The sequence below is a fragment of the Pollicipes pollicipes genome, unplaced genomic scaffold (assembly GCF_011947565.3).
Source record: "Pollicipes pollicipes isolate AB1234 unplaced genomic scaffold, Ppol_2.1 Scaffold_4881;HRSCAF=5763_pilon_pilon_pilon, whole genome shotgun sequence".
NCBI classification, from domain to species: Eukaryota; Metazoa; Arthropoda; class Thecostraca; order Pollicipedomorpha; family Pollicipedidae; genus Pollicipes; species Pollicipes pollicipes.
In genome coordinates this window covers 13,755,119-13,770,213 of record NW_023596576.1, presented here as the reverse complement: position 1 = coordinate 13,770,213, position 15,095 = coordinate 13,755,119, and the positions used below count along the sequence as shown (strand labels likewise).

At 50.5% G+C, this 15,095-nt stretch overlaps 1 protein-coding gene and 1 pseudogene across 1 annotated transcript; both read right to left on the bottom strand.

Annotated features, from left to right (window-relative positions):
• The window catches only part of LOC119100014 (NPC intracellular cholesterol transporter 1-like), a 16,221-nt pseudogene extending 16,160 nt beyond the window's left edge, over positions 1-61 (bottom strand).
• A 472-nt stretch (positions 62-533) lies between these two features.
• LOC119099958 (nucleolar protein dao-5) lies at positions 534-2,200 on the bottom strand (the record flags this gene model as incomplete). The annotated part of the gene is given in 1 exon segment (XM_037223062.1): positions 534-2,200. A coding segment is annotated over 1 exon segment (1,529 nt), but the record flags the coding sequence as incomplete, so codon positions are not given.
• Positions 2,201-15,095: the final 12,895 nt, after the last annotated feature.

Genomic DNA, 15,095 nt, shown 5'->3' with positions numbered 1-15,095 from the left:
AAAGATCAACTCTTACCACATGTGATCGCGACCGTGGCAAAATCGTACCAGAGCACAGCATGTCAATGATACCTTGGCGAGGGTTAATTGATCACATGCCCGCGCCTACATTTCCAAATGTTTGCGTTCATAAATGATACACTTTGTCTTGATAGATCGTTTACGACCAAAAAAAAAAAAAAAATCGAGGTGTTCATGACTGTCTGCCTCATACATCGCCCGAGCCTGGTCTGTTTTGGCTTAGGCCCGCTTTGGCCACGGTGTCGTGCCCGCTGGTCCCAAACACTACTTCTGCTGCCGCCCAGCAGGGGGCACTCCGCTGTAGTGGAAGATACTGTCTATGCATAATCATGCAACAAGCACACAGATACTCCTATTCAGCTTTCGCCGATAGCTGATGAACAACCCCCTTTGCCACCTGACGAACGGACCAAGAAGGTCGTTAAAGAAATCTGAACTCCACGACAATCCGAAATCCAAAAAAACCACACCGTATCATGACGCATATCTGCCCATATCCATAATAAAAGGTTACCTGTTTTCCGGCGCCTTCGTCGTCTTCAACACCGCTATCTCCGTTCTCCGTCTTCATCTTCTTGGCCTTCTTTCCTTCCTTTTTGCTCAGCGGCCTCTTCTTGGGCGCTGGCTCCTCCTCGCTTTCGTCATCGTCGTCGGACTCAGACATGGCGTGTTTCGCAGCCTTGGCCACGACAGGCGCGGCCTTCTTTGGTGGCTCGTCCTCCTCGCTGTCGGACTCCTCCGATGAGCTGTCCTGCTTCGCCTGTGGTTTGACGGGGGTTGTCGCCTTCTTCTTTGGAGGAGGCTCTTCGTCCTCACTGTCGTCTTCCGAGGACGATTCACGCTTCCTCGCAGCAGCTTTAGTGGATGCCTTTTTAGCGGGAGTCACAACTTTGGGCGGCTCGTCCTCGCTGCTCGAGTCGTCATCGGACGAAGATTCCTGCTTCTTGGCGACCTGTTTCGCTGGTGTCAGCTTGGCCGCTGCCGGTGCTGTTTTCTTAGGGGGTTCGTCCTCCTCACTGCTGGAATCATCGTCCGAAGATGCCTGCTTTTTGGCGACCGCTTTTGCCGGGGTCACCTTGGCAGGAGTTGGCGCCTTCTTCTTTGGTGGGTCATCTTCTTCGCTGCTAGAATCCTCGTCGGAAGATTCCTGCCGTTTTGCGACTGCTTTACCTGGTGTGACCTTGGCCGGAGTCGGTAACTTTTTCTTCGGGGGCTCGTCTTCTTCACTGCTAGAATCATCTTCTGACGATTCCTGCTTCTTTGATGCCGGTTTCGCTGGTGTCACCTTTGCCGGAGTAGGAGCCACCTTCTTTGGTGGCTCATCCTCTTCACTGCTCGAATCCTCAGACGATGAATCCTTCTTTTTCATGACAGGTTTTGCTGGCGTGACTTTGGCAACGGCCTTCTTAGGGGGCGCGACTTCCTCTTCGCTGCTATCTTCCTCTGATGAGCTCTCCTGCTTCTTCGCAACTGGCACTGCAGTCTTCTTTACAGCATTCGCAACCACTTTCTTAGGAGGCGGCGCTTCTTCTTCACTGCTGTCATCTTCGGACGACGTCGGCTCCTTCACAACTGGTTTCTTAGCTGGCGTGGTTTTAGCAGAAGCTGGCTGGGCTTTTTTAGGGAGCTCGTCTTCTTCACTGCTTGAGTCCTCTTCGGATGATTCATCCTGCTTTACCACCGCCTTAGCCTTGGCTTTAGTTGGCGGGGTGGGCTTAATCGGAGGTTCGTCCTCGCTATCAGAGTCTTCGTCCGAGGAGGTGTCTTGCTTCTTTGCAACAGGCTTGGCCGCCGGGGGTTTCGCCGGAAGGGCGGCTTTCTTCGGCGGTTCGTCTTCATCACTGCTGGAATCATCTGAAGATTCTGCCTGTTTTCCAACTGACTTCACTGGTGTTGCCTTTGCGTGGGATGCTGAAATCTTTGCGGGTGTGGCGGTCAACTTCTTTGGAGGCTCGTCCTCTTCACTGGAATCTTCTTCTGATGAGGATTCCTGTTTCTTTGACAGGAGTTTTTGCCACTGCAGGTTTCGGCATTGGCACATTCTTTTTAGGAGGCTCTTCTTCGCTACTGTCTTCCTCAGATGAAGATTCTTGCTTTTTCGTCACCGGTTTTACAGGCAGTCTTGACTGTCTTTGGAACAGCAACTTCATCATCACTATCTGAGTCTTCTTCGGAGCTTGACTCCTGTTTATTCTTTCCAGACTTTGGGGTCGCTCCATTGACAAGTTTTCCCTTCTTGGGCGTTTTGGTGATGCTCACGTTGGGAGACTTTCTGCAAAAAAAGATTGGTTTAGATTGAATCCCAAACTTGCCTAGTGTTTGGAAAGCACTGAGGTGAGTCACCGGAAATGCTACCCCTAACAATAAATGTAGAACTGTCCAGACTGCTGTAGCCTAGAATGGTGTTTGACATACATCTCACTCATGGACATTTCAAGATGCCCATTCCAGACAAATGTATGCACTAGGCTGTAGAAATACCAGCATATATTGGCATCATTCAACAGATTACTGACCAATCAATGTCTACATAAAAATTCATGTTGCACTAAATCATTTCAGACAGAACATCAAACCGCAGACAATGAAATTTGTGTGCTGAGTGCTGAAACCAAGGCAGCTCAGCCCCTTGGAAAATGAAGTACCATCCCAATGGTTGCACAGCCACTATTTGTTTATCCACATAGAGCCAGTGTGGATGTGCTGCTCCAACACACAGTAGTTTGATGTTCAACAGAATTGGCTTCAAAGAAGAGGGTTGCTTATTTTGCCTGTTGAGCCTTCTGAACAAGCACTTTGCACCACAATAACATAACATGGCATGCCTTGACAAACTCCTATACAATGAAATAGTTGCATAAAAATGACAAAAGGCATGATCAACAAGGCAACAAGCATTGCCCCATGTACAAAAAGCTGTCATAACTGTCAGCAACAATGAAAACTTACGATTTAAAGAACTTCACCACTGAGTCCAATGTTGGTGCTGACTCATCAAGAGGAAGCTGAAAAGAGATCAAAAGGTTAGTCATGAAACAACACATCATATATTCAGAAGACAACCTAGTTTGGTTGATTATTGATGCATGGAACATCTGCTATGATCCTGACCTCCTGCCTTTGTCTAGTGATGCTAATGACCAGAGTTGGTCAGGTAACACAGCTGCTTACACTGGAGTGTTATCTATTGTTCAATCATTTATTTTAAAGGTGTCATTTGTGGTTGGTTAGTAAAGGTCACATTGCAGGAATTCCAGTTCAAATGTCTGATTTCAATTCAGCCCATAACTAATGTCAGCAAACATAGCTACCAAGAGATGAGCATTCAGTTATATCTAGTGATATTCATGCCTTAATGAATATGTGCAAGGCCAAATGTTCAAGGATCAATATCATAAATTATTATTTGGAAGACAATACCCATGCATTCAATGCCACCAGTCACCAAATCATCCACAAAAGAAACTTGGGTGTTGGATGAGAAATGGTACATCATCCCAATACTCCATACCATACAAAATAATAGCAATAGTTCAAGCTTGCCATACTGAAAAGTACAAGCTGTGGCAAATAAACAGCTAAACTATGCTATATGAACCGAGCAATTACGATGGCATTCACAAATGTGTGCACAACTAAAATGAACCATTCACTTTTACTGAAACTACTGAATCCATTCACACTACTGCACATTCTGGGAATAAGAAATCATGCTATTATTAGTAAGCATTCTCATATGCAAGCCTTACTTGTTTATGATAGAAATAAAGAAGAAATAGCGTCCCACACCTTCACCCGGAGTGGAACCCTTCAAGTTGGATGACTGGGGTCACGACAACATGGCCATCGCATGTATATGAGTTGACTGACTCAAGCTACAAGAGGATCATACATACCGATTTCCGCTTCGCCTTGTACATCTTAGCCAGGCTCGTGTCTACATCATTAAGATGTGCCAAAACGAGGGACGAGACCTCGCTTCCCAGGTCCGCCATGTTTGGACGCACGTTGTAAAAGACCCTCCTGCGTCTTACCACGTGTGGCGCGCTTGCGCGTCGAAATTGAAATCTGAAGGAATAAAGTCTACCTCATCTGGAAGCACGCAGCCACCTATGACCATTAGTTTACAAAATGTTATTTAAGTGATCTTTGAAAGTGTGGTGAGTTATTCAAAGACTATTAGATTATGTGTAGCACCGTTGTAAAAATTGTAGACATGTGATATCTGATATCAAGGTAAAAAGTGGTGGGCAAATGAGTTGGCTGCGAAAGGGACAAGGCCCTCAAATATGAGCGGTAGGGTAAGGCGTACTTTACTGGTCATATTACTCCATTTGCGAATCCTGACTTGAGCACCGCCCCCCCCCCCCCCCCCCCTCTAATGCTCCTCCAATGAGTCCAGTGGCACAGGCAGGGCGCAGAGGTGTTCGTGCCCCTCCTTAGGGTCAGAGAAGCCGGAAGGATGTTCGGGACCCCATTAGGGGCCGACGATTCAAAGCCCGATTTGTGGGCCCGATGGGCTGGCTGGAGGTTCCAGTTAGTGTCCAAGCCTTGCGGGTCGGCCCTGCAAATACCAGTGACAGGGCCTTTGCACCATTGGGAGTCCCACAAGTCGATGAGGACCTCTATGTCAGCCAGGCACTACCAGTGCCAAACAGTCGGTCCCGTGTCGGTCCGCGATTCACATTGGTTGAGATGTCCACATCAATGAGAGGACTCTTTGTCGGTATAGGCCCGCAGTGCCTAAGAGGGAATCCTGTGTTGACAAGGGATTCCTAGTCGGCCAGGGCGGTGTTCAAGGGGGCCCGAACACGGTCCAGCAGCACAGCTTGGGAGCGACGATGAAGGGCCCGATTGGAAGGCTGGAGACTTATCTCAGTCACATTAACGATTCCAGCCTGTAGAGCCGTCATCTCATATGCCATGTTACGTGCGGGGTTCAGTTGAGATTCTTGTTTTTTCATTAGTTTTTGTGTATTTCTTTGTTAAATTCCTTGGCGGCATCCCCATACTGGCCGTCTGCGGAACTGGGAGAAGAGCCTCCTCATTTCTCCACATTATCATCATAATGAACCTTGTGGATTCATTACCTACATAAAACGGCAATCGCACGATTTCTAACGCCCAGCTGCATAACAGCAACAATTACCGTGACTGACTCAACAATTGGGATCACGTTCCTGAGGACCTTTTGCGTTTGGTGGGGCACTCTGACAATGACAAAGAAATATTGTACCTTGTGATGAGTGGTCATGCTGAAATAATGGAAGGGTCTTGTGCCGGTCGGGGCCCCCGTACCGAATGGTGGGCCCTCCAACCCAATTCCAGAATTGGCCAGTTAAGCCCAAGTGGAGTCTATACGCCAATCATTAAACCACATGCGGCGATCAGAGATGTTGCGCCAGTGAGGGTTCCTGCATCGATTCAGCACCAATTGCGCAGGTCGAAAGACCTTCAGCGTCAGGGAGGGACCAATGTGTTATGATATATCTCTTAAAGGGCCTCCGGACCGACCAGGGGATCCCGCCCCGTGTCGCCAAAATGAGTTCTAAAACGACCAAGGTCATCCCATGTTTGCCTGAGAACTTCCATTCTTTTGCAGGAACGATTAGTGAAACAAAGAACATCAAAAGGTTTGAGCCTGCGCTCCCGAAATCTCGGAAGCAAGGACAACTATGGTGTGGGATGCAGCTTCCGTGAAACCAAACGGTGTTGGCAACTGCAAGTAACACCACACGCCCCGCGCTAGAACGACCGTCTGAAATAATGGTTCCGAATATCTACACAGATAAGACAGTAGTAATAGCCTGATTTCTCGGAAAATCCAGGAGAATGGAGAAATAGGCTGGTTGATATTTTGACAACATGCCTCTATCGAACCAACAGGGAAGTTAGTTCAAAGTTGTCTGTCGATGATTCTACTCGATTTTCAGGCTGTTTTTATTTTGGAAACAGCAAATCACAGTTTTCCAGAACACCAACATTCCGGAGGTTAAGCCAATAGCGGTTGCCAGCCATTTCATCAGGTATGGGTGGTACCACGATGGATTATGGATTGGATTACCATGATACAGTGCATATCTAAGAATTAGAATAAACGAAAATACGTGTACATGGAAACGAATTCAAGCAAACAGGCATCACGCATCACGCTTCATTCAAACATGCAAGCGAGTTGAAGTAAACAGGCATCAAACATCGCGCATCAATTATATATGCAAGCGATTTCAATTGAACAGGAATCGCGCGTCACGCGTCAGGCATCACTTACACATGTAAACGAATTTAACCTAGCACACATCACACATAAGGACAAATATCACGTTCGCATAATACAAATAGAATTAGAAAATAGAAAATAGAAATAAATAGATTTACCTATTTTTCTGTCAAGGTGGTCCTGTGTCTTTCAGCTCTAAAAAGGGCACAGCGTCCATATTCCTCCTCCATCGATTTCAGCCTGAGTGTGTATTTCCCAAAAATGGTTACTAAAACGGGTATTTCCTGTTTGTTTTTAGCGTCTCGCAGGTGTTCATTATATCTCAACGAATGGGGCGTATTGACGGCCGACATAGAATTTGTCCCGCCCATGTTTTTCACACCTTTTACGCTTGATTTCTTAAACCACGTGCTTTGCGCGCAAACCTCCTGGAACACAGAACTGCATAAATTACATCTATTGCCACCCGGGCACTTAAGCTTCGAGGTGAAAGATTTCACCAGAGACTGTTTTAGGTTATTGTCGTTCTTCCAAGCTATGCGTGCGCGCAGTTTTGATTTCTTTACGATGCGTTTGATTTTCCGACGCAAATGCTCATCTGTGTAAGGTAGCGTTAAGAATCCGTGGTCCGATGGGACATGTTCCCGCCTCCAACCACACATCCCCCCCCCCCCCACGCGCTCTAGATTTTTTTACTTCTTCCAACATTCTACCTAAAAGTCGCGGAGAATATCCATTGCCCAACATTGCCCAAATATGGAAAATATGGGTGAACATATGTTGTTTAGAGCCCTATGACACATGTTTCGAATCATGTTGTGCTTAGTGGAAGTAGGATGCGCAGACTCGCAGTGCAAAATTATACCAGAATTGCCGGCCTTGATAAAGAGCTTCGTTTCTAACGTTGTGCGGTTGTTTCTGCTCTCCACTGTCACTAGTGTATCCAGATGTGGGACCCCTTTTCCGCCCCTGTATGCTCTAGCGTAAAAGCTAAATTTGCATGCTGGTTGTTCATGAACTCTAAAAACTCTTCAACGGCACGCTGCCCATGCGTCCATACCCCAGTATAATCATCGGTGTATCTACATATGAAAGTTGGTTTTAATTGGCTGGCGGCCAGGGCATTCATTTCAAATTGCTCCAAAAATATCATCGCCAGAGGAGGAGCACATGTATTCCCCACTGCTATTCCCAATTTGTGTCGGAAGAAGTCATCTCCAAACGGGGAAACATTATCCTGGAGACACTGCTCTAAAAGACAGCATATATCTTCTTTTGACGGACAGAAACCATCCATTTCATCGCAATGTTTTTCTGCCTTGGGTTACACGGCAGCAATAGCCTTATTGACAGGTACATTGCCATGTAAACTGACAACATCTACACTGAATTAAATGCCTAACCTCTGGTAAACCTTCTGCCTGCGAATGATTAGAAGCCCTTTTAAAAAGTATCTGGTGTTCCACAGCTGAGTGGAAACAAACTTCAAGGGATGGTTGGGTATTTTCTCTAAAAGACACGAAGTTTTTTGTGTACGACCACTGCAATCAGATATGACAGGTCTAAGGGCCACTGCGGATTTGTGTTCCTTAGGCAAACCATAGAATACGGCGTTCTACTGTGTCTAGGTGTCAGATCTGTCAAGTCCTTGGTTCGTTGGCACACACGGTCAAACCAATCAAACGATCTATTCTTCTCCGGACACGTGTGCACCGCGCCGACTTGGCGCATGCACACTCCAGACAAGGTTGCCGTAATCGGCATATCGAACGGCAGGATGGGCTGCCCACACGTGACGTCACTAAACCCGAGTGCGAACACCACACCTCCCCCGGGTCGATCGGTAGGTCTTGACCTTCGGGTCGACCTCTAGCCTCTCCGGGGCTTTCCGCTGACGGTTGCTTCGACGCGGCGCCACCGTCCTGGGTTGGTCCGCAAATCTTAGGAACTGGTCTTGGTGCGACGTCCCTGCGTGCGGGGGCCGGATCGCCCTGTGTGGCGTTAACAGGCCGGTACACACTAATGAACCGCCGGTTCCGCCACATGGTGCGACCGTGGGGAACTTCACCAGGTAATCCCTCATTCTCCCGATGGCCACGACTTCTCCCATTCTGTCCCAGAGTCCTGTATCCTTGTCCTGTACACTCACTTTCGTGCCGATTCGCATCGGGTGCAGTGGCTTTGCTCCTTTGTCGTAGGCTGTAGTTGTCGCTCTCATCACATCCTCCCCTTCCGGTCGCAGTCCTCCGCAGCCTTCTGCCGAGCTTTGTCGAAGGCGCGATGGTGCATGGGGACTGCCGACCGAACTGGATGCCCGCAGAGGATCTGGGCGGGTGAGCGTCCGTCCACCCGGGGCGTGTTCCGGATCTCCAGGGTGCCTCGGGCGAACTCATCGGAGTCCGTGCTGCCGGCCACAGACGTCTTCTGCAGGAGTCGTTTGACCAGCTTGACTGCTGATTCCGCGTGGCCATTCGACTGGGGGTAGTGCGGACTAGATAGCACGTGCCTGACCCCCTAGCGCACGAGGAAGTCCCTGGTGTGGCGCGCCGTGGACTGTGGGCCTCCGTCGCTTCTCAGGACGTTTGGCACACCTGTGGAAGAGAAGATCTTGCGCAGAGAGCAGACGAGGGTACGGGACGTCGCTTTTCTGTTGCAGGAGACGACGATGAGCCAACCGGAGAGTCTGTCGGCGTACACGAGGAACGTCCTTCCTGCGTGGTGGAAGAAGTCCGCCGACGCGGACTGGAAGACTCTCGTCGGCTTGGGGTCGGTCATGAGTGGCTCCTTCTGCAGGCTGGGCAGTCTCTCATGACAGTGGCGACATGATGTCACGAAATTGTGGACGTCCTGGTCGATGTTAGGCCAGTACACCGACTATCTGAGTGCGCCGCTTTGTCCTGTCGACGCCTTGGTGACTGTCATGAAGGCGTTCGAGCATTTCACGCAGTAGGCTGTGCGGGATGACGAGCCGTGCTCCGCAGACAAGAAGGCCGTCGTCGATGGATAGGCGCTCTCGGACGTTCCAGTAGGGATGAACCAGACTGGCGAGGTCTGCCTTGTGGTCGGGAAATCCTTGCATGACGGTCTTCGCCACCTTCTGGTATGCCTCGTCCGCGCCGGCAGCTTCTTTGACCTTCTCCAGCAGAGCGTCCTGGAACGGTGCAGATCCCGCTTCGTCTTCGCCGCCGTCGGTGAGGCGTGTCAGGAGGACACTGCGCGTCTGGTACGTCACGTCGTGTTCAGCTTCCTGGTCTTCAGGGCTCGGCTGATCGACGGGCGACCTTGACAGCGCGTCTGGGAGCTGATGAGTCTTTCCAGCTTTCCAGGCGGCTGTGAAGGTATATGCCATGAGCTTCTCTCGTAGTCGTTGGAGCCTGGGGTTTTCCATCTCCGCCAGAGACTTGGTGTTGAGGATGAGCACCAGAGGTCTGCGGTCGGTGGTCAGGCTGAACTCTGCCATTCCAGCCAGATAGATGTGGCACTTGCGCACGGCCCAGGTCACCGCCAGCATCTCGGGCTCCACGACAGCGTAGCGTGACTCGACCTCAGACAAGAATCTGGAACCACACTGGACCAGCTTGCACTCTTGGTCGTGACGTTGCAGCAGCGCGTAGCCCAGGCCTCGCAGTCGTGATGCTTCCGTGTGGACTGCGGTTGGCAGTGACGGGTCGAAGTAGGCCAGGACGGGAGGGGTGATGAGCGTTGCTTTGACGGCTTCGAACGCAGCCTGGTGCACCGATGTCCATGTCCACTGGTTCCGGGGCCTCAGCAGGTCGCGTAGAGGCTCGGCTGTCCTGGCTGTGTCCGTCGAGAACGCTCCGAGCTGGTTGACCAGTCCCATGAAGCTTCTTAAGTCTGTGAGGTTCTCTGGAACGGGGAAGTCAGCGATAGCCCGCATCTTACGCTGGTCTGCTGTGTAGCCGTCAGGACTGATGACGTAGCCGCAGAAGTCCAGCGTCTGAGCGACGAACGTCACCTTCTCCGGGTTCTGAGTGATGCCATGGCTGTCGCATCGCTGAAGAATCTGGGTCACGTGCAGAAGGTGGGTCAAGTAGTCGTCATCGTAGGCCAGGATGTCGTCGACTACCTTGCTTGTCTTCGGCGGGCCCGCCAGTGCTGCGTCTCCACGCCGTCCATACTCGCTCTCCGGACGTGCAGAGGCCCATGACGGCGCGTTTGAACTTGTAGCGTCCCCAGGGTGTTATAAAACACGTCAGGTCCTGGTCTTCCTCTGCGATCGGGATCTGGAAGTATCCTGACTTCGCGTCCAGCTTCGTGAAGTACCGGCTCCCTTGCTCGATTCCGGTGACGACATCGTGAGGCGTGGTTACTGGATGCGCTCCACGTCGAACGTAGAGATTGAGTCTGGTCAGATCCACGCACATGCGCACGAAGGTCTTGCCGTGGCTTCGGTCCGTGGGCGGCTTCGGCACTGGGACCATCGGGTGACACCACTCAGTCGGGTGTGCCACGGGCGTGATGACGTCTTGCGCGATCAGATCGTCCAGCTGATGCTTGATGTCGTCTCGCCATGCGTGCGGGATGTGTCTGGCGGCTGTCACAGCGTACGGACGAGCGTCTGGCCGTAGATCGATCCGCATTGGACCACCTGACATCTCTCTCAGCGGTGGCTGGGTGCTGAACACTCTCAGGAACGCCTTCTTCAGCATGTCCAGGTGTGGGCCTTCTGGGCTGGCGTCGAGTCCCCGTCGTCTAGTTTCCATCTTGGAAGGGACGGGCTGATTTTTGCCGCTTGAACGTCCTAAGCCGTCACGGGTGTAGACGTCGTCCCTTCAGCAGTAGTCTGTTCCGTCTTTGTTCCTGTGACACCGTAAATCTGTCTCGGGAAGTCAGGCGAGGTGATGCCAACGGCGATTGAGTCATGCCATGACAGGACGGCCGCGTCTAGGCCTGTCACAACTGTCACGGTGGTCGACGTCTGGCGTCGTCCCATGGTCAACTTGCATTGGAACGTGCCGGCACACTCCAGCTGATGTCCTCCAGCGGCCAGGAGACTGTCGGCCGGCTGTGTCAGCTGCGAGGAGTCGATGCCGATCCGCTCTGCTTCTTTGGTGCCGATGACGGAGACTTCGGCACCAGTGTCTGGTGTCCACAGGAGTGATCCTTCACCTCTCTGATGGCTGACCAGGAGAGACACTTGAGGTGTCTTCTTCGCGGTCACGCCTTGAACGCGCACGTCTTTCACATGGAGGTTGTCGGTCGTCTGTCGTTCTCCGTAGTCTGACCACGTGTTGCTCCGCCTGGCCCGCTTGCAGACTGATGTGTAGTGTCCTTTGATGCCACAGGCACTATACGTCGTGTTTCTGGTTGGGCAAGAGGCCAGCTGCTCCTTGGGGTGTCATGATCCGGCACAGTAGCCGCATCGCCTCTCGCGGCTATGCGACCGGTTGCCTCGTCGGTAGCCGTCGTCTCTCCTGTAGCTGTCGTCTCACCTGTAGCTGGCGTCCCGTCTTTCCATGCTGGATCGTCTTCCACGATTGTCTGGGCTGTCCCGTCTTTGTCGGCTGTCTGGGCTGTCCCGTCTGCCTCTGCTGTTCCAGCTCCAGCCACGGCGGTAAGCGGACACGGGGCGAGCGTGGCTCCCGCGGAGCGCTTCGCTCTTCTGTAGTGCGTTTTCACGAGCTCGACAGATGTCGATTGTCTTCTGCAGCGTCAACGATGACTCGGCGAGAAGAAGTCGCAGCGTTTCTTCACACCGGATGCCGGTTATGATCCTGTCCGTGAGTCTGTCTTCCATACAGTAGGCACAGAAGTCACAGAATTCCGCCAGTTCCTTTATCGCCATCAAGTAATCGTCGAACTCCATCTGCCTGCGGTCTTGTGTAAAATTCCTGTCTGTCGAGGATGACGTTTCTTTGGCTCCTGAGGTGCTTCTCCATCTTGTCCAGAGGGTTGTCTACTTCAGTGGTGTCGGTCATGTCCAGAGAATAGCGCACGAATCGCGTCCATTCATCGTCGAGGAGTGCCAGTAGCGCTGCTCGTCGCTCTTTGATGGGGAGGGAGTCGAGGCCTGTGAGAAGACGGTAGCCTTTGTGCTTCTCTCGCCAGGTCGAGAACTCCCTCAGGCTAGCGGAGGCGGCTAGCCACGGTGCTGGGGTAGCTGACGGCGGAAGGCGAGGTCTGCTGGTCGTGGCTTGTGAAGTCTCGGCGACGGCGTTGTCTGCGGGCTCGCCCCTAGTCTGCCCTGCAAAGCCTGAGTCACAAGATCAGCCATGCGTTGTTCACGCTGGTTAGCGGCTTCGACTTGGTCTTTCAACAGATTAGTGAGGCTCGCTATAGCAGCGGCAAAATCATTCCCATTTGCCATTTCCATTCCATTCAAAGGACGGACGCCTTCACCGGGGGTTGAGCCCGGCCCCGTCGCGTGAGACCCCGACGCGCTATCCACAAGACTACAGTAATCTAGAACGCCGCAGAGTACTTTTCAAGTCCCTCTCATACTCATTCGGCTTTGACTGGCTTGACTGCAATGCCATACTTGTGCCGAGAGGTACTTGAGGCGAAACATGCAAAACATGACATTCACATGATATCACCTTACCGGCTGCGCCATGTCAAGTCCTTGGTTCGTTGGTACACACGGTCAAACCAATCAAACGATCTATTCTCCTCCGGACACGTGTGCACCGCGCTGACTTGGCGCATGCACACTCCAGACAAGGTTGCCGTAATCGGCATATCGAACGGCAGTATGGGCTGCCCACACGTGACGTCACTAAACCCGAGTGCGAACACCACAAGATCTTTGATGATTTTGTCCGAAAGTTTTCCGCTAACTGTGCTCTTCAGTATTCTCTTTGTTCTAGCCTCTACCTGAGGGACCGGGTTCCTATTCAGTTTTCATAGCTGTCGCTGTCGTTAAGGATAGCCTGAGCATTGTTAACATAGGTTGGTCTAAGATTTACAAATCCTTACACGTATGTTTATCTTTGATTTCATCATTTTTGCTAAGGTTCCTGATAAAGTTCCGCTAATCTGCAGTGACATTTAGTTTGCCTTCTTCATGTATTTTTGAAAGTACGTAGTACGTCATCCTTTTATTTCTGTAGGCTGACTTCTATTTCATCACTGGAAGGTTCTAGAAAGTTTTTACCAATGTCTGGAAATCTAAACTACAGATTTGGGATGCGACTCGATGAGGCTGGTCTTCGTTACGGTCTTCTGCGCCTGCCCCACAGAGGCGACAACGTGTGTTCGCCCGTTCTGATGGTACTGCTGCGTCGTCTATTGAAGCTGGTCGATCTTGGCCCGGTGCAGTCGCGGTGCTAGTTGTGTTGCTGCCATTACGCAATTTTGAGATGCAGTCTTTCCACCGTTTACTGTGTGCAAACCCCTCAACTCCTTTTTCTACTTGAAGCAAAATATCCTTGCTGACTGCGTTTGCGCAAAGTTCGGACCATGGGCAGGAAGATTAAGCGCTGCGGTGTTAAGCTCTAGCGACGATAAATTATTCACTCTCTTTTGACTTGGTGGTCCGTCAACTACTTCTTCAAAGCAGTGATGTACCTGGCGCTTAGCTTGAAGCTTTGCGAATTTGCTAATCAGTCTTGGCCTATTTTCGCGAATAGCGATTTCACATTCACCCGTCGCAGATATGTAAGGGCACCTTTTTTACTCCAGGAAAGATGATATTGATCCAATTTAGCGTGAGCGTTGTCGTTTTGAAACGGCCTGCTTTCGGAAAATTTTATGATTGTCTCGTTCAATAAAACCTTAGCAAATTTCGCAGAACGAGTTGATACCTTCGTATTCTCGGACAAAATGTGCGTCACGGACTTAAGTGCGTCTTCAATAAACCGCGGGACTAAGCTTTTTTCCGGCAGGCATTTAAGGATTTGATGCGTAGTTGAGTTTTAGCTAGTTTTTTCTGGGTTCTTGAGAATTTCAGCTAGCACTTTCTGACGGCTACTGTTCGTTTAAAAATCACTTAAGTCGCTCAGTGCATTCGCGAGGAGCATTATTCACATATAAAGGCATATTTCTTTTACAACTTCGAGGTTGTCCTCCACATCTATGAACAGTTACCGCAATACAAAAAAAGAGATTCTTCCGTTCCTTCCTGTTCCACCATCAGATTCCAGCAAACACCACATCGCAGTGCTGTAAAAGCCATTTCGTTTTTAACATCAATCCAAAAATCGCACCATTGGAATACACGCCGGGACTACCTTCTAAATGTCTGATTTGATGTCCTAAAGCGTTCAAAGGTACCTGTTTCAGATTCGTCACCATTTTCGTCCACATGTCCTTGGCTGAGTGTTAGACACATGACCGACGCTGAGCGGCTTATGGAGGCTGCAACGCCTGCGTCGGGGTTTCTGGTGCCAAAATTTGCGAGCGCGCTCTTTCAAAACTGCGTGCACAATTTGCACCAGCAACCGATTCTGACTGAATATTGAACATTAACACGCGTTCGGGTGGGGGGGTCAAATTGCCCCCCCCCGAAGATTGTTTCCAGAACGGTTTCCAAACGGTGCGGTGAAGCCGCGCCAAATTTCTCATAGCTGTAGACAATGAATAGCGAATCATTTAGATTTACCTTGTAAGGTGGCTGACCTACGGCAGGTCAAAGTCAGGCCATGGTTTTAGCGAAGGCATTTTCTAGGGAATCCTTCAATCTGATCCAACAACGGAGTGTTACATGAAGCTATACATCTCTCAGATGCTTTTTTAGGCAACAAAACAGTTGAATGAGCAAATTGTATTGACCTAAGGTCAGGTATGGAGGTCACACCAAGGTCAAAACCAACCTGTTTTGTTACTCTAGGGCTTGCTATATGGGATAGCTTGAGTGCTCATTTCGAATTTAGTGATAGCAGGAACCGCATTACAC